Raw genomic sequence first — 20,501 nt, forward strand, 5'->3', positions numbered from 1 at the left:
GCCCCTCCACCAGACTGTTTTCGCAGCAACAATAAAAGGTATTTCCAAATAAAGGAATAACCCCTTCTCAAGTATTCCATGGCACAAAATATTAGCCGCTGTCACTAATATTTCACACTGAAAGGATCAACCAATCAACACCTTTGGGTTAAAATAGGGGCTATCATGAGTGGGAATGGACCCAGCACACACTCATGTTTAAGTCTGTACCAATTGCGTGGATGAGTGGGATAAGAACCGACATTCACTCATGATTTTTGTTGGTGAGGAATTTATGCGTGTACTGCACGCTGATAATTGTTGCCTGGCCTAGGCATGAGAGAAGGTGGGCGGGATGGCAGGCACCGATCCACAGGAAGGTGTCCATTGACGAGTTTTGGGTGTTGATGTAAAGTTGTCATCTCGCATGAATTTCGAATTTAGAATAAACGATTTTAATTTCTGAAAGATTCTAATAATTTGCTGAATTGGGAGAGGCTCTGTGCTGTTTTATTTTGTTAGTGAGGAGTAAACATAGAAGTTAGTTTCAGAGTGTTAGAAATAGGGAAATGAGAGAAAAGTTTTTTGGGGGTTGGGGCATAGTTATTGATTGTTTGAGTAGACAGGTCATCTTTACTGAGTATTCAGGTACTGATTGACATGTTAAAGGCGCCCATCTACTGGATTGAGACCTAGTTTTAGGGGGGTTAGGTTTAGTAGTTGTACATTTTTGTTTCGGGGGGAGGTACTTATTGAGTGTTTTAGTAGACAGGTCACCTTTGCTGAGTATTCAGGTCCCGACTGACATATCAAGGCACCCGTCTACTGGATTGAGACCTAGTTTATGGGGGGAGGGGGGTAGATTAGTAGTGTAAAATTTCTATTATTTTTTGTTTGGGGGTGGTCGGTTATTGTTTATTTGAGAAGACGGGTCACCTTTGCTGAGTATTCGGGTCTCAATTGACATTTCAAAGGCGCCCGTCTTCTGGGTTGATACCGAGTTTTATAGTTTTTTTTTAGTAGTTTGATAGGTTTACGTTTGAGATTCTAGATTCCTGACAGGGATGAATGGGAGGCTTATATTTTATCTTTGAGTCCTGTTGTTTCTAGGCAGGTTAGGATGATACAGAATTTTAAATTTAAATTTAAATTGTTATTGTCTAGTATGTCTGGGTAGGTGTAAGGGGTTCCAATTACTTATTGAGCTTTTATAAAATTTGCTTTTGCTTGTTGATATTTAGCGCAATTTTTGAATATGTGTTGTAGGTCCTCATTTGTATGACAATGATAACAGTTAATGTTATCTGGTTTGGGTCCTAGGTGTTGACCAAAACTAGCTCCTAATTTGGTTTTTCCTGTCATTATATGATTCATTTTTGGTCCGCTCTTTTAACTTTGGGTGGTTTAATGGTCCTGTTGACTGTTTTTAGAATGGAGTAAAGTGTTCTACTTTTTGTGGTGGAATTTCAGTGCTCCTGCTATTTTTTCAATATAGGTTTTTGTGAAGCGTTGTGCTTCTGTGATGCTATACTTAAGTGGGGCAGGAACGGGGTCCCCTAACTTGCTTTTGGCGACTTTGTCAACTTGTTCATTTCCAGGGATTCCTATACGAGAAGGTATTCACATGAATTCGACTTTCTAATCTTTTGTGGACAATTTCTTTAAGTATATGGTAGGTCTTGGCAAGGAACAGTTCTCTTGATTTAGTGTTGTGAGTTTTGATTGACTTTATTACACTAAGGGAGTCACTGATTATTACGGCTTTTTGAACGTTATTTTCTTTAATCCATTGTAACGAGTCAATAATTGTCCAGAACTATTGAATTGTTACAATGAATTAAAGAAAATATCATTCAAAAAACCATAATAATCAGCGACTCACTAAGTGTGATAAATTCAATCACTGTGAAATGTACCTTAATTTCAAGAACACATTATACAGGCCCGAAACATCTAGAGTAATTCACAAGGGCTCATGGTCATTCCGTACCCAAGTCGTTTCGTACCCAGTGGAAATTGGTCGTTTCGTACCTAAGGTGCTGGTCGTTTCGTACCCTAAGTGCTAGTCGTTTCGTACCCGAGGTGCTGGTCGTTTCGTACCCAAGGTGGTGGTCGTTTCGTACCCATTAATTTACAAGGACAAACTTACAGTATTGTCGTATTTACTGCTCCCTCTCTTGGCCTAATCTTTTTCCTACCTTAAAAATTGTACGAGCAAAGCATATCCGGGCAAAAAAATTAACCAAACACAAATAATTACAGTAATTGTATTGTTTTCACTGTAGAATAGCATCTATGTGCTATAAAGAATTAACAAAAATTCACATTGCCATTAAAAATAAAAATAAAACGTCGACCAGGTTTACGTAATGAGTCCATTATTTTTTCTTAAAGCATGCAAAAATCTACAGAAAATTTTGGCTGCACACATCAGTGCAAATGTTTATCCTATCAAAGCAACTAGAAATTCTTTTTTTAAACGGGGCTGATTGCAGATAAAACAGTGTTGCTTGATTAAGTTTCTCTTCTCCAAAGACCAATACTGGTGTTAATTTTATCGCGTGATTTTAAAGGTGTTGAACGTGGTATACAATACGGACCGCCAAGCCATTTTTGGGTACACTGCCAGCCGCATTAGCATACTTGTGCAAAGTTTTTGACACTTTCACCGATCACAAGAAACTAACAAGTTAGTGGAATAATTGAAATTCTCTCTGTTTTCAACTAAGTATAAATATTAATATTTTTCATGGCAAGTTAAAATTTATTTTCATTATTTGGCATAATCTGTTTTATTTTTGTAGCCTCCTAAATATAATGCACATAAATAATCGCGCGCAGAGAGAGAAAGAGAGAGAGAGAGAGAGGATAATTTAACTTGGCACTGCACTTTACAAATATTTTCTTCTGTTTTAAAACTGATTTAATTATTGAAATAATCGAAGATATGTAAGCATGCTTTGATTCTGCCAGTATTAAAACATTTGTAATACAGCACCCCAGTTAATACGGCATATATTTTTTTTTAGGAGTTGAACATATGTCGGTTGTAACCGACAAAGGAGAGTAAGAGCAGGGACAATCGGTAACAATGTATGCGTCCATGTATTTTCTAATTCATTCTTTTTGGCTTAATGATAAATTTTAATTCATTGTATATAACTCCAAGTTTGCATGCTGATCATTATACTAAATTATAAGTGTCTGAGTAAAACAGATTTAAATTTCCGAAGATAAAGTAAAACCCCAGTCAACAAGTGAAGTAAGTAGAGTATTAATGTCAAATAATTCTTGACACGGAATTTATTAAGATTTCTCCAAATCAAAAGACTGCTGAAAAACAGAGACCTCGTGTAATTATTTCAAAGTAAAACAAAAACAAATAAATAATCAAACACGTGTGAAATTGAATCAAGCTTGAAAGCTTCAACTTACTAGATATCCGTGGATTTTAACATTTGATAACTTAACATTTCAATTATGCTTTCCTTTAAAGTATACAAGGTTATGCAGTATTCATATAATATAATCCCTTAATTATGTTCATATTATTAATCGCATTATTATTATTATTATTATTATTATTATTATCCATTTATATATAGCCGTTGCTTCACTTGCATGTAGATTCATTTTAGCATTGATCGTTCGTGTAATTACCTCTGCAATTTTGTATGTATGTATGTATATAAGTATGTATGTATGACTGACTGACTGACTGACTGACTTTATTTCCTCTAAAAAAGAGATTACATCAGAATAAACAAATTCATGATAATACAAGATCATAAAATAAAACAGAAAATTGACAAAAATACAATAGGAATACTGTGTCAGCTACCGTATTGACAAAACGAAATATCTCAATGCCTGCAATTATGCAAATCTGCAGTCATTTGGCGGAGCAAGGCACTAATCTTTTAACAGTTGCTTGATGATGATAATATTTCGAAAAGTTAATACGTCTATAGTGTTATGTGTTTAACACTAAGTTCGAGATAATAACGAAAATGAAATGGAAAACTTATAACAGTGTAATTCTATATGTATTTTTTTTTCTTCATATGACGCATGTATTTATGCATATATATATACTTGTTTGCGCGTATGCGTGCGTGCATGCATTTATGTATGACTGACTGTCTAAATGACTTAGTTACCTCTTCAACAAAGAGTATATCAGGTTGCTAAGATACATATTATACATATCATAGGATTATGAGACACATCATAGACGAGAACGCAAGCATGATATACAAATCGTCAACTAATGCATTTACAAAATGAGATATATAAATACAGAAAACCATATAGAAATCTCTTGGAAATAAACATAAACAAATACATAAACAAATACATAAACACACACACAAACAGCTGTCATGCAACAAAATTTGCGGATCTGACAAGAAGACTTTGGCCTTTAATTGTTTATATTTAATGTTAATTTACAATTACTTTTAATATCATGTTAGGGCATGTTAGTTGATAGTAGGGCACACATTTTATTGTAGAATGAAGCTATGCTGTTTGCGGTCACCAACATGAGCCTATCTGATACGTCATCGTCAATAGACGACATGCAGTCAACCCTGCTTCCAAGAAGTGTCTCCAACAATATATCGTCTTCTTGACTGAATAAGTTAACCCCGTCTCTCACTTCTAAACAGTCAATCACTCTCTCAAAGAAAACGTTTCGTTCCTCAAGCAGCATTTCGCAGCCTAAAATAAGATGTTTCGCTCTGTCGTCAGTCTCTTTTCCACAGAGTTTGCATACCATAACTTTACCAACAGGCATGATATATAGTTTCATTACTTCAGAGAGAGGCCGTAACATGGATGGAAATTTACGCCCAAGAAACCATATACTACTTGGTTTTAAGTCCAAATGAATGTTTCTGAAGTGAATTAAATCACCCCTTAGTTCCATATTTGCTCTCCAGGTAGTTTCTTCATGGTTTTGAATAATATCAATAATATGTCGATTCCAGATGAGTTTTTCTTCAGTTTGTACTCTTTCTGCATAGTTTTGTATGTATGTATGTATGTACGTACGTACGTACGTACGTATCTATCTATCTATCTATCACAAAGGAAAGAAAAGCAACATAGAAACAGTTTATTCTGATGAAAAGAAAACTATAGCATCGGGTACGAAACAACCAGCACCTTGGGTACGAAACGACCAGCACCTTGAGTACGAAACGACCATTGCTTTGGGTACGAAACGACTAATTTAGGTACGAAACGATTTGGGCACGGAACGACCAGTTACCATTTACAAGTATATAATACATTTAGCTAATAATAATAATAATAACTGAAAATGTCACATCTTATCCTTAAGTTAATACAGGTGGCATATTACGAAACTATCTCCCCGTTACCTTCAAGCACCGGAACTTATCAAGTTTTCAACTCATTATGGCATTATGGTCAACTAGCTGCTTACAAATCCATGTTGTAAAACATAAGCGTCTATACTATTTCAACAATTAAGATCAAGTGTGCTGAATGTTGCGTGAGAAACTTACAATATGCCAAGTGGAGATAACGAAAAGAAAGATGACCTAAGTGAGAGAATTGAGGCCTTTATTGGCGACCTCAAACAGGGGTATAAACTACAAGAAATCTGTTTATAGCTGGGGAAAGACATGTAATCGAACTCGGGTCATATCATACGGCATATGCAGTCTGTTTTTCCTTAGCGGCGCATTACTGTTATTGTCCAACTGAACTGTGTTTAAAGCTCACTGTATTTATATTCCTCGCTTGCAGATTCTTGTCCTGGACTCTCATATTTTAATTATTATTTTTTTTACATTTTATTATAAACAGGACTGTCAATAATTTGGGAAGTATATACATCGACTTTTATTTTTAAAATCAGAGCTATCGATTCAAGTATTTAATTTATTTGCATCTAGATTTAATCTTTGTTGATCTTATTGTAAGTAATGGAGAGCAGGTCTGCATCTGACAGAAGAGGGGAAACTATAAGCCGCCTTGAGTCGGTCACTGATCCTGGGTGTGTATCGTGAAATAGTTTGTCTTATTCTTCCTGTCATATGTTCATCAGTCGACATAAGTTTTATTTATAGGTCACTTTTGGACGAGCATTTCTTCTAGGCTCATATCCGAGCCTTCTGTTCTCAAATCCATTACTTTTTCAAATGAGTCAGATACCTATTTCCATTGTATGTACAACTATTTGTTTTTCTTGCTTCTTTTTATTTGTTATGCAGTAAATTTGCAAATGCTATAATTAATGTGTCAAAATTGATAATAAAGTATCTTGGGGAAAAATGTTGACATGCTTTTTTTGTGCCATTTTTGGTGTAAGATAAAAACAGTACAAGTACCATAGCTGAAAAACTGAGAGATAGAAATTCAGAGTCAGTGAACCAGTTAAATGTTAAAGTAAATTAAAATAGCAGCTTTTAACGTTTAATCAAAATTTTGAACCATTTTATCTTGTCTGTTGATAAAAGGATAACGTTTATTTGGCATACACCTGCAAATTAAATGCTATATGGGCTTGCTGATATTTTATACTGGCATTGGATGAAGGACATTTTGAGGCTTAATATAATCATTATGATAGTTAATGTTATGAATTTTTTTTGTAACGCAGATGGAATTAATTTGAAAAATTATGCAACTAATCATGACAAATCTAGAACGGTAGTATTAGTGACCTAGTTGCTAGGATCCTCATCAAGATGTGACTCCCTGTTGTAATCACATTTCCATCTGTCCATTTACACTTCAAGCAACCACCAAAGTTCAGCATTTGGACCATTCACAAGGTGAACAAGCATTGAGCTTCCCTGCTGATATGGGATAATCAACCCACTAGAGAATACTTTTGCTCAGTGCAACAGTGGACCTCTTAGTTTACCTATTTATGCACCCATTACTGATGATTCTTTTGTCACAATGGAGGTTGGGACTGGCCCATTGGACCCACTTCTCCCAGTCTGCACAGATATGAGGTACCATCTCAGAAGAATGAGACAACCTCACTTGGCTCATGTGGGTAAACCTCTGAAGTACAACCTCATGAAATCACAATCAACATGGATGCGGGATGGAGACACCTTGTTCCCTCATTCTGGGAACCCAGTGGGAGCATGGCATGTTCTCATGATCATCATTTACATATCAACATTCTCAGTATGAAAGCCATTTTAAAAACTTTTCATTGGTAACAGGAGGTTCAACACGGGAAGGGAGTTTTCATTCTGTCCTACATTTCAGCTGGAGTGACTTATCCCCCAAGAGCCTGGTGGAAACAAGTCCCCAGACCTTTGTGTTCTTGTTTGGGATTTTCTAAAATGGGGACTTCATTGACAAATCCATATCCAAGTTAATCATATTCCAGGCAGATTAAATGTATTGGTAGACCCCTTCCAGAGGAATAAACTAATACAAAAATGGAATACTCTCTTGATCCCTCCGTTTTCATTGTGCCAGATTGATCGACGATTGGTAGAATGCCAAATTGCCAAACTTTGTCTCATGAGTCCTAGAGCCAAAGGCCTGGGTAGTTGATGCTCCATTTAGCAAGTAAAATTTACAGGAGATCGAACCATATTTGCTGAAGTAACCACATTTATTTAAAAAGAAATCCACTAAAAGATATTTTGCTAGAATTATGCACAAAAGGAAAAACAAATTTGTGGAAAATAAACATGCATATTGCTGACTTTATTATATGTCTACTGAAATTCATGAATAACTCCTTTAGCAAACTTGAAAACTGAGATTTAAAACATTTTAATGACATTTTGTATGTTATACATTTATGCATAGGACATATTAAGGGTCCCTGCTAGCCCAAACAACTAAAAATCATTTTTGGCCAAGAGAAATTTCACACAAGGTACCTAGTATTTATGTAGACAAAGTACAAACATTTTAATTTGAAAACTATTTTCTTGACATCATTGTTGATAAGCTGCTAGCTCAGAATTAGAATTCCTCGTGTCCTTTTATTGTAACTTTTAATCCACATGATGGCGGTTATGTTGGGTTAATGGAAGAGTGGAAATGAATTGCTGGAAAGATACTCCTCCTTTGCTATCTACAATGCCACTTTGGATATTTTGGAACTTGTCATTAGCATACCAATGATATTTTATAGTCTTTGGAAAAATCTCAAAGATTTGTTAGTGATATTCAGGACTAAAACACCATGCATTGCCAGATTCACTCATAATAAGTTGCAAGTTTTAGGAAGCATTTAAATGAAGTGAAAAATGGTTCATTTATTTCGGTTATAATTATGCATTATAATTTTGGTTATAATTATGCATGTATGAGACATATTACTGCTTGCATTTCACATTGATGCATGTGAATAATCACAGAATAAATGATTTCTCGCATAACATTTTCTGAAATGTGACAGTCTGATACAGTGTTCTTTATAATGATGTCTTATGGTAGCCATAAAAGATCCGTGTTATAAATGAAGGAACTTTATACAGGGGTATGTTAAGAAAAGACTGTGATAAAAGTACATTTCTTCTTTAAATACGTTAACTGTACAAGAAAACCTATATGCACCCATTCATAATGGAATTACATGTATGTAGGAGCTTTATAAGTGCTAGAGACTTGCACATATAAAATAATTATAACTCGAACTGAATGTGAAGTCGCTTAGGCTCCATGTGCAATTACCTAAATGTGTGATGACAACAAAGTGTTGACAACTTGTAAATGAAGAACTTTGTCAGAAAGAGAAAATGTTAGAAATATAGATTGAGTATACTTTCCTTAGAAGTGAAAAGCTCCTCCAACTTGTAGTGTTATATGTTCCACAGATCTTTTGGCTTTTGCAAGGTCTCTCGTGACATGATCATGCTTCTTGGCATGATCGGAAGTAGTAACTGATAATTGCTAGACTTTGTGGCCAAGTCTTATACATAAGTGGAGATGACTGCTCGACTGCCACATAAGTTGGTATATAACTTTTAGCTCCCTTTAGCTGAAAGTAGTATCTGGAAGTGCTGGATTTGCGAGGTAGTAGTAGTTCTCCCTAGGTATTCTGATTGGGTAATTATTCCCAAAGAAAACTATTTTACTAGGAAATGGATTTAGAAAATTCAAATAAGAGTATTTAATTTTGTTCAGTTATATTTTAAATGGTTCTCATTAGCCAGAAACTAATATTTAAGTGAAAAATTCAAGTAGCAAAGATGAAGCGAAACTCTGACATTGTTTGTGGATCGAGGACCATATCCCATATTGTATGAGGGGCAGCTGTATAATAAGAAATTTATAATGAGGGATCACTTTCCTTGGAAAGTATCCCAAATATGTGTTGGAAACAGTTCCTGTTTATTTAGCCATTTGTCTTTCTCGATTGCAGAGCTGTTCATGGATCCTTCAGTGTAGCCTCTAAGACTGTGAACTTATTGGTCAGAGTTGTCTCCCAGTCAAGATGGTCTAATGCAAAGTAAGTCTGTAATTATATCAGCACTTTTGTAGATAATATACCGATTATTTAATTTGTAACTTCAGTTTCAGCAATTGGAATTGTGATGAGATTGTTTGTATAATGTTCATCAGTGGGTGACAATTAAGGTTCATATCCTGGTTGGAGTCCTGGTGGTGTGTATGGCCAGAAGTTGGGTATTATGAACTTTTTCTTGTAACCTTAATTGTCAACACAGAGGGAAGATGATACTATTTGTTATGATGTTAGGTCAGTTCCAGTAAAACATATCTTGGACCAAGGAAGGAACTTTTAATGTGGGGTACTCGCTTGTCGCAGAATAGAAACCGAGTGAGTTTTTGGACTAAATGAATAAGACAAACACAATGTGAGAAAGATGGAAATTTATGAAATAAATTAATAAAGAAAAATATATGATGTAAAAATACAATGATGCTCTCAACATACGATTGACTCAAATCACTCTACACAACATTCACACATTGAAAATAAACCAAAATATGAAATCAGTATGGAGTACAGATCCAAGAAACCTCATGGACTGCAAATATGCTTCAAACAGTATTATACCAACAAGAGAGATTCACACTCAAATATGAACTCCGATTAAGATTTAAAAAAATCTTATGAACATAAAAATGCAATTGGAACAATAATTGAACCAAATGTTTGCTTCTAGACCCCTTGTACAGTCGAACGATTCCTTGGGTTGGCCCACACTCTTATCGGCCGCTCGTACCCGTTATGGATCCACCACATGTACAGTCATACATATACACACGTACAGACAGCATACAGCACCCTTTTGAATTTGCTATGTCTACGTCGGTGGCACAGACATACATACATACTTATCGACAGCACGCAGCCTTACTCTGGAAACTCCAGACATCTCTAAACAACTTTAGACAGTTTCAGACAGCTCTAGTAAACTCTAGTCAGCTCTAGTCTTAGTTACATTCACAATCACAGCGACATTCACAATCACAGCGACAGTCACAATCAGCTACAATAAAACCAAATTGGTCATGATAATAGTTTCTGTAAAATCTCTAGATATATGCTAATACATTAACCTCTAATAGTGACTTGTAATTCAAAATTCAAATCTGAGTTGTAATAAATGCATTATTACGCAATAAGACATTACAAACCGAATAAGCTTCGCATATCAAATGAAATGTAAATTTAACACTTACTCCTATGGCTGGAGAACAATGGAGAGCATACACTCCTTGACGTGATCCAAAACGACCAGTCTCAGTTTAGAAATAGATCTTACTTAAATCCATAGGAGAGTGAGCAAAAGTCAGGGTAAAATACCCATGCATGTCATGTTATTAATGTTCCTTCGACTCAAGTAATTTCCGGCAAGGTACATGTTAATACAGTCGCTTACCTGGACAAACACTTATTCACCCTAGATAACGTTGTACGCATGTACAACGAGAAATAGTCAAATAGTTCTAAGGCAAAACAAAGTTATTTTTTTGCCTAATTCTGTGACATTGCCCAAAGATTCAGCTTGGAATTTTCTTCTTTTAATATGAATCTGTGTAATGAAAGAACCATGGCATATATATTTTTTTTAAAAACTGCCTTCCCTGGGAACGATGAATGTTTCAATGGAACATCTAATTTACAAAAGGATATCTCTGTCTTTTTAACTGCCTATCTGTCTGTCTTCACATACTTCATTATTTGGTAATAAGCCCATGCAATCTGTCTGTCTACACATACTAAATATTTGGTAATAAGCCCATGCAATATGTCTGTCTGTCTACACATACTTAAATATCTGGTAATAAGCCGATGCAATTTGTCTGTCTACACATACTTAAATATCTGGTAATAAGCCCATGCAATCTGTCTGTCTACACATACTTAAATATCTGGTAATAAGGCCATTCTGTCTGTCTACACATACTTAAATATCTGGTAATAAGGCCATGCAATCTGTCTGTTTGTCTATACATACTTCATTATCTGGTAATAAACCCATGTAATCTGTTTGTCTGTCTATACATACTTTATTATCTGGTAATAAGCCCATGCAATCTGTCTGTCTGTCTATACATCATTATCTGGCAATAAGCTGATGCAATCTGTCTGTCTATACATATTTCATTATCTGGTAGTAAGCCCATACAATCTGTCTGTCTGTCTATACATACTTCATTATCTGGTAATAAGCCCATGCAATCTGTCTGTCTACACATACTTCATTATCTGGTAATAAGCCCATGCAATCTGTCTGTCTGTCTACACATACTTAAATATCTGGTTATAAGCCCATGCAATCTGTCCATCTGTAATACTTCATTATCTGGTAATAAGGCCATGCAATCTGTCTGTCTGTAATACTTCATTATCTGGTAATAAGGCCATGCAATCTGTCTGTCTACACATACTTCATTATCTGGTAATAAGATCATGTAATCTGTCTGTCTGTCTACACATACTTAAATATCTGGTAATAAGCCCATGCAATCTGTCTGTCTGTAATACTTCATTATCTGGTAATAAGCCCATGCAATCTGTCTGTCTGTAATACTTCATTATCTGGTAATAAGGCCATGCAATCTGTCTGTCGGTCTGTCTACACATACTTCATTATCTGGTAATAAGATCATGCAATCTGTCTGTCTGTCTACACATATTTAGATATCTGGTAATAAGCCCATGCAATCTGTCTACACATACTTCATTATCTGGTAATAAGATCATGCAATCTGTCTGTCTGTCTACACATACTTCATTATCTGGTAATAAGATCATGTAATCTGTCTGTCTGTCTACACATACTTAAATATCTGGTAATAAGCCCATGCAATCTGTCTGTTATACTTCATTATCTGGTAATAAGCCCATGCAATCTGTCTGTCTGTAATACTTCATTATCTGGTAATAAGGCTATGCAATCTGTCTGTCTGTCTACACATACTAAATTATCTGGTAATAAGATCATGCAATCTGTCTGTCTGTCTACACATACTTAAATCTGGTAATAAGCCCATGCAATCTGTCTGCCTACACATGATTCATTATCAGGTTATCTTGATGATAGGCTGCTTTCACTTTTATACAGATTTTCTCTGATAAAAATCCCATCTCTGCTATTTCAGCTTTGAAAAATAATTATACTGACCTCCCCTTCTCCCACTCTCATTTATTCTTATAACAGGAATACTGTTGAATCCGATTTTAATTGGTGGTTCACAAAAATCCATAGCAATCCAATACGGGTCTACCGATCTGTTTATATTTGCATACAAAATCCTTGAGCATGTTAAATTTAGAGCTCTTTTGATCTGTCACTGTTCTTGTATTAGGGAGTTAATGGATGTTGTGAAGAAGGAGGGGAAGAAGATGATGGAAGCTCAGCCCTCGGAGACAGCTATAGGAAATATGGTGCGACGTGTACTTAAGATTATCCGGGAGGAATATGCTAGGTGGGCTAGCCTTCAGATTTGTATGATTGATTGTTTTTGAAGTTTAAAGTTTATATGTTGTTGTGATTGTGGAAGAAAAATATATATTTCATATCTGAAGATATCTATCACATAAAAGGTAAAAAAACACCCAAAATATTTTGCAGATACACCAAAAAGTTAGCAGCATCTCTTTGAATTTTTAATAAATCTGTTGGCAGAATATTTTCTTATGTTGAGAGGTTTCTTGATTATCAACATTATTATATAGAGGATTGAGCAAAAACATTTTCTTAAAACTCTTTCCTGAATATTGATCTTTTTAACTACACAGATTATAAACAAATGTTTATCTGTACTTGTTTGAAACACCTTCTGTTCACTATTAAAGTACTTTATTCATTATGAAAAAAAATGTAGTAAATTGACTCATTGCATCTCAGTCAAATCTGCCTTTGTGAGGACAACATTTTAAGAGAAATAGTGTGTGGGGGGGAGATGGCGAGTTTGTCATGTTAAAATGTTAACAATAAATTGTCATGGTATAGTTAGAACAGTTCCATGAAACTTACTGTGCTGCCGTCATTACTAATATTAGTATTATAAAACAGTTCCGTGAAACTTACTGTGCTGCCTTCATTACTAATATTAGTATTATAAAGCAGTTCCGTGAAACTTACTGTGCTGCCCTCATTACTAATGTTAGTATTATAAAACAGTTCCATGAAACGTACTGTGCTGCCCTTTATACTAATATTAGTAGTAGTATTCTTGCTATTATTCAGTGCACTGAAAGGAAAATCAGAGGAGGGTGATCCACAAGAATCTCTTCATGTAAGTAATCAGTAGAGATATCCATTTTGTTAGTTATAGTTACATGGATTAAGTTTATAGTATATCAGTTTTGTTAGTTATGTGGGTGGGCCTTGAGTGACCAAGTGGTGTAAAGCAATCACCATTACGGATCACCGCCATCTCACCTCTGTCTGTATGGGTTCAAGTCTTAGGTTCAGCCAATGTGGGTATGCAAGAAAGCTTGCCAGTAGCTTCTTGTGTGTCAGTGGTTCTTTCTGGGGTTTTCTTGGGTTCTTCCTCCACAGTTTATACTGGCTGCCATATACAGCCTATCTTGTGCTGAAAAATGGCATTAAACCCCTCAACAACACCAAGTTACATGGGCTAAGTTTACATTATATCCTTTTTGTTAGTTATGTGGTCTAACTTTATATTATATCCATTTTGTTAGTTATGTGGTCTAACTTCATATTATATCCATTTTGTTAGTTATGTGGTCTAAGTTTATAGCATATACATTTTGTTAGTTATGTGGTCTAACTTTATATTTTATCCATTTTGTTAGTTATGTGGTCTAACTTTATATTATATCCATTTTGTTAGTTATATGGTCTAACTTTATTATATACATTTTGTTAGTTATGTGGTCTAACTTTATATTATATCCATTTTGTTAGTTATGTGGTCTAACTTTATATTATATCCATTTTGTTAGTTATATGGACTAACTTTATTTTATATCCATTTTGTTAGATATGTGGTCTAACTTTATATTATATTCATTTTGTTAGTTATGTGGTCTAACTTCATATTATATACATTTTGTTAGTTATGTGGTCTAAGTTTATAGCATATACATTTTGTTAGTTAGGTGGTCTAAATTTATATTATATCCATTTTGTTAGTTATATGGTCTAAGTTTATAGCATATACATTTTGTTAGTTACGTGGTCTAAATTTATAGCATTACATTTTGTTAGTTACGTGGTCTAAGTTTATGGTTTTCTATACCAAATAGCTTACAGTCTTCAAAGGATGAGGGTTCTGCAGTTCAAACCCCAGCAGGGGGATGAATATTAATATTGACCAATGTCCTTCAAGAACTTAAAAATGAAAATGCTGTATTCATTGGCATGTTCAAAGTTTTGTCTGGTATATTAATTAACCTTATTATTCTGATAAGGCTGATGGGCAACTCACTTAGAATATGGGAGGGGCCCAGTTTCAGTTTAGAGGAGCTGTGGGTGTCTTGTTATCTGACTTTTATAGCACTATGATAAATTTAAAAATCTACACTGTTCCCTCCTACTGTCTGATAAATAATTATAGGTAATGCTTAAGTATGACATGGAATTAGAACACAGTTAATTTTACTATATGTTCTCAACATTTGTTTTTCATTACTGAACTGTGTCCAAAGGATAATAAATCATATCTCATTCTAAAGCTTGTGCTTATGTGTGACACATACCATAATTGCACATAGCATAGACCTGTATTTGCTGCTATATAAGATATAAGCAAATCTTAATCTGCTTTGTTCCCTTTGACACTTTGATGTGCTCATGTATAATACATACCAAAATCAAACACAGTGTTGGCCCATACTTGCTCTTGCTGTCATATAATGTATTAGTTGATCTGAGTCAACACAAATCCCTCGGACTCTGATGAAGAACATGTCGTGACATAGCATGCATCAAAATCTCACACAGCATAGACCTACATTTATCATCACATTATTTGTTAGCAGATCCAAGTCTACACTGTTCCTGCTGTCTGATAAAGAATTACAGATATACTTATGTATAATATACCACAAAATCACACATAGCATAGACCTGTACTTACCATCATACTATACATCTGCACATGACTATCTTGAGTCAACACTGTTCCTTATGACAGTCTAATAAAGTTACAAATTTGGTCTTGTATGCTTTTCACCAAAATCACATATAACATTGTCCCATACTTGCTGAGTATCATGTAACATTGTCCCATACTTGCTTAGTATCATATAACATTGTCCCATACTTGCTGAGTATCATATAACATTGTCCCATACTTGCTGAGTATCATATAACATTGTCCCATACGTACTGAGTATCATATAACATTGTCCCATACTTGCAGCATATAAATTATTCTTTCTGAATGTTTCATAAACAATTACAGCATGTGCTCTTGTATAACACAAATCAAAGTCACAAATAGCATAGATCCATAATTTCTGTCCTATTTAATATCGTAAGATCCAAGTCTACACGGCTCTATTTGTGATTTCCAGCAAAAATCATTGATCCTGATATGCATGTGCATTATGTGATGGCAGATTTGGGTTTGTACTGTAAATACAGTAGGTTGAGAATGACATGCATGAAATTATTGCATCATTATTGGTCGCACAACAGTTGGATAAACAGTAGGCTGATAAATCAGCCCATCACCATTGATGATATTGACTTTCGGGTTAGGGGCTGATTTCACCTATCATTGAAAGCTGCATTTATCTGCTCCCAATTTTGGCTGCACACATTGGTATACATTTTATACACTTACCGGTATTTCTCATGGCTGTGGAACTACCGTCAGCTGAAGGGTTCTTTTGCTGACATGTACATTATATTTCCGGAGAAAATCCTATGTTTATTGGCTTGTAAATCTACACGGAATAGCACAACCATCCATCCTGTGGCCATTTTGAATTTTGCGATATATATATATATATATATATATATATATATATATATATATATAGCTATTACCAATTACAGGTATGTGTCTAAAGTGTTTTCAGGTTTGTTCTGGAACAATTTGCATGCAGCAGAATTGCATATTTTAATGTACATTTGACATCAGACCCACAATATCATCCATCAGTGTCAACGCAGATTTGTCGGGTTGATTTATCGAACTAGATAAACAACACTCGGATAAATAAAGCCAACACATGCTGGGCACAAGAAGAGACAAAATAATAAAAAAATATGTGGTGTAGAGATGTATAAAAATTATATCACAAAATATGAAGCAAAAACATATTACAAATAATATGGAAAGGAAGACACGCATGTTTTTATTGATAAACATGAAACTGACATATATGTAACTAGCTTTGGAGGGCTGTTCTTAGAGGCATAGGAAAAAAGAAAAGTAATGAGGAACATAAAAAGGTTGGACCAACTTGGTAGCTTGCACAGAAAGATTGACCTTTTAGATAAGATATTTTATTAAAGAATTTCTCTAAATGTTATTCATAATTTTTTATATAATTATGATGTACTTCTCTTCTTTTATTCATCCAAAGTGTATGGCTGAGATTCTGTTATTTCTTGAAGCAAAGTCGGGGAATGTTTTTAAACGTTCTTTAGTATGGTAAACTTTATTTTTATTCCTGCCTTAAAATATGCTTATAACTTAAAAATTATGTGTATTGTTGATGATTTATTTCATCTTGGTAGTATATCTCATTTCAGAAACTATTGCTGGCTGAGGGTCAAATTGATGATTACAGCAGATATTTTGGGAACTTAAAAGTAAGTAAATGCACTTGTAATGTCACATGTTTCCAATCTTACTGTTAAGAAAGTTGCTTTTGAATTGTTTTTGCAAAGTCACATAAAGTTTAGTGATGTGTACTGTAATGTGTAACTTACTCTGAGAGACAACTGACAGAAAATATGAGTTAATAAACAGGCATTTTTGTATTTCCTAAAGTAATCAAAACAGTTTGTTTAAATATGTAAGAATAATAGCAAATAATATGTCCCTTTTGGGCAAGTGGAATTTAAGTAAAGGCAAGTGACTTTTTTAACCACTTGCCCTGGGACTGTCTAAAAATCTCTTTTGAGCCATTATAGGGAATCTGAATGATAAAGAGACAAAATGTTTACTTTTGATGTTGACAGTACATGAGTTCTTTTTGGTTTATGTAGATAGACATTATTTTAGTTCCTGAATTACTAATAGATTTTTAGTTAATATGGGATATTGTCGAATAAGGTAAATAAGTGTCAGATGAAACTTGAATAGAGAGCTGTATGATCAATCTATTCATTACTTGTTGTTTTCAGGTTTCCGTGATAGAAGCCATCACTGAATTAAAATCTGAACTTGACACAAGGTGAGTAGTTTACGTATGAAGAGATGTCATTGCATTTCCAAACTGCACAATTTAATAAGAGATGTCATTACATTTCCAAACTGTACATTTGAATAGGAAGAGATGTCATTGCATTTCCAAACTGTGCAATTGAATAGGAAGAGATGTCATTGCATTTCTGAACTTTACTATTTTATGGGACCCAACTGACACTGCCAGCACTGAAAAGATGGCCTTATAAAATGGGTGGGACTCTCCTGAAGAGGACAAAATGATTAAAAATGGGGCAGGAAATTGGGAGAAGTGGCTTCTCTCTCCAGATAAAAAATGGAGAAAATCTGACACTGAGATAAAAACTAATTTTCATTTGCAATATATATTTTTTTAATATTCAGATATCATTAAATGGTCTTAACAGCGGTCAGCATGACTCTTTTTGCATGATATGAGAAGTATTTGAAAAGTTCTAATATATTGTGGTATAATGTTTTGGTTTCTTCTAACCTATCAATAAATTTAATGCAGTTTGATAGACAAAATAACATTTTATAAAATGATGTGCAGCATGCCAGACACCTGTACAAAGATGCATCCAGGCTGTGGGATTGTGGATTTCTTGCAACTATGACCACAGTAGCAGAAATTTATCGAGCTTAACAAGCTTACATCTCAACCATTACGATTTTATTTTAATTATTATAATTTTTAACTGCTTATGCTCACCTGTATATGGTTTACACTTTTCTTTAAAAATGGATTAAAAAGTTGTGTTTTCAATTTTATCATTATCTCTTAATCTCATTCCCCATTTTATTTGGAGAATATTCTAAAAAAAAGAAGACTGCTGTAAAAGATTAGCATTAGAGTCCATTCTGGATGTACATCTTTATTTTCTGTTATAGCAACAGTGATTGACACATTTCCAGGAAAACAGATGGGTTTCTTGGATTTGAAACTTTGCCTGACAAACTATATTGATATAATAGGACATTAGTGGACTAGTCTGTACTTTTAAAGAAAATGGTGCAAGATATTAAGCAAAACCGGCATTAACAGTATGACTTGTGGATGTTAAGTAAAACCAGCAACAGTGTGACTTGTGGATGTTAAGCAAAACCAGCATTAACAGTGTGACTTGTGGATGTTAAGCAAAACCAGCATTAACAGTGTGACTTGTGGATGTTAAGCAAAACCAGCATTAACAGTGACTTGTGGATGTTAAGCCAAACCAGCAACATTGTGACTTGTGGATGTTAAGCCAAACCAGCATTAACAGTGTGACTTGTGGATGTTAAGCCAAACCAGCATTAACAGTGTGACTTGTGGATGTTAAGCAAAACCAGCATTAACAGTGTGACTTGTGGATGTTCATTAACTGAAAAATGATAGAGCTGATGGATCTTTTCAAAGTTCAAAAAGTTCAAAGTTCAGATATAAAAAGGACAAATCATCACCATTTTACAAATTTGAATGAAAAATATGGGAATAATCTACTCAGGTTTAACACAATCATCATGCTCATTGCAGAATTTGTGAACTTCACAATCACTAAGCGAAGTTAGATGTGTAGACTAGTTGAAGTGAGTGTTGAATATAAATAATTTGTCAATATGTCAAATGCTCATCGACTGTTGAGATTCAAGGTGGTCATATCAATGAATTCTAATTTTCTCAGACTTTGAAGAAGTGAAAGATAAGAAACAGAAGAATACTTACCACCACAACAGCCTAAATTAGGCACACACATACCTTCTATATTTGTTGTAAGGAAGTGATATAAAGTCATTAAATGCTTGTTTTAAATTAGGTATGCAGATAATATGTACTAATGTTACCACACATCAGCTACCATTTGGCATTGTTCCCCTCTGATTTCTCCCTACCCTCTGGAGGTTGGTGTGGTGGGTCCTCCTAAAAACAATTATGGCAGCATCAGTTGATATATGTGTGTGACACAACACAGGTAATTTATAGTGATGTAAACTTTTGGAGAAGGAGAATAAATCTGCTACTGTGAATAGAGCATGCTGTAAAATTAAGTGCTATAAGCACACTCTTTGCCTGATGTCAATGCCAACTTGGATAAAGTGTACGAGTTCTTTGTTATATCCTACAATTTTGAAGTTTTTTCAGCATATCAAAGATGGTTTTGAATTTGTGGAAGATGACCCACATTCTGGATACCTGTTGTCTGCAGTGGGTGAAATGGCTGCTGTAATGGGGTGAGTTGATGAATATGCTCAGTACATGGTAGAAGACCATAACAGGCATCAATTCATTAGCTGTTTTCATCTATTGAAAAAATGATTTACAGCTCAAAAAGGTTTGTGCAACATGGGTCAAACATTTCTTGATGGCTAATTGGGTTGAAATCACCAAACAGCTACTCGGCAAATATGAAAAGAGTGACCAGAAATGTTTGAATGACATTGCCATGGGCAATGAAACATGGATTTACTTTCTTGTAGCTGACTCTGGAGAGAATAATAATGTTTGGATCCAAGAGGAGCAGAGACCAAAAAACTCAACATAGTAAAGAAAATTTCGTTTTTCAGTGCCAAAGGCCTGGTTGTCCAGGTACCTGTACATCAGTCAGCTAATGTCACTGGAAATTTGTGTGCCTCCAGAGTATTGGCCAAAAATGTAAAACTCTACCAATCCACCCGTATGTGCATCATCATTTGAGGTATCCATCTTTTCTACAACAATACAATGGTGCCTCAAT

At 34.7% G+C, this 20,501-nt stretch overlaps 1 protein-coding gene across 1 annotated transcript in view; it reads left to right on the forward strand.

Moving 5' to 3' along the window:
• The first annotated feature begins 5,436 nt into the window (after positions 1–5,436).
• Positions 5,437–20,501, forward strand: part of LOC149806333 (translation initiation factor eIF2B subunit beta-like) — a 46,863-nt gene continuing 31,798 nt past the window's right edge. The window contains exons 1-6 of the mRNA XM_089951704.1: positions 5,437–5,593; positions 9,359–9,445; positions 12,778–12,897; positions 13,662–13,710; positions 17,151–17,210; positions 17,748–17,797. Coding sequence (XP_089807830.1) covers positions 5,517–5,593; positions 9,359–9,445; positions 12,778–12,897; positions 13,662–13,710; positions 17,151–17,210; positions 17,748–17,797 — 443 coding nt within the window. The 5' untranslated portion in view covers positions 5,437–5,516. The remainder of the gene's footprint in view (positions 5,594–9,358; positions 9,446–12,777; positions 12,898–13,661; positions 13,711–17,150; positions 17,211–17,747; positions 17,798–20,501) is intronic.

This window comes from Sinohyriopsis cumingii, chromosome 1, assembly GCF_028554795.1.
Source record: "Sinohyriopsis cumingii isolate HCF-2022 chromosome 1, ASM2855479v2, whole genome shotgun sequence".
Lineage (NCBI taxonomy): Eukaryota > Metazoa > Mollusca > Bivalvia > Unionida > Unionidae > Sinohyriopsis > Sinohyriopsis cumingii.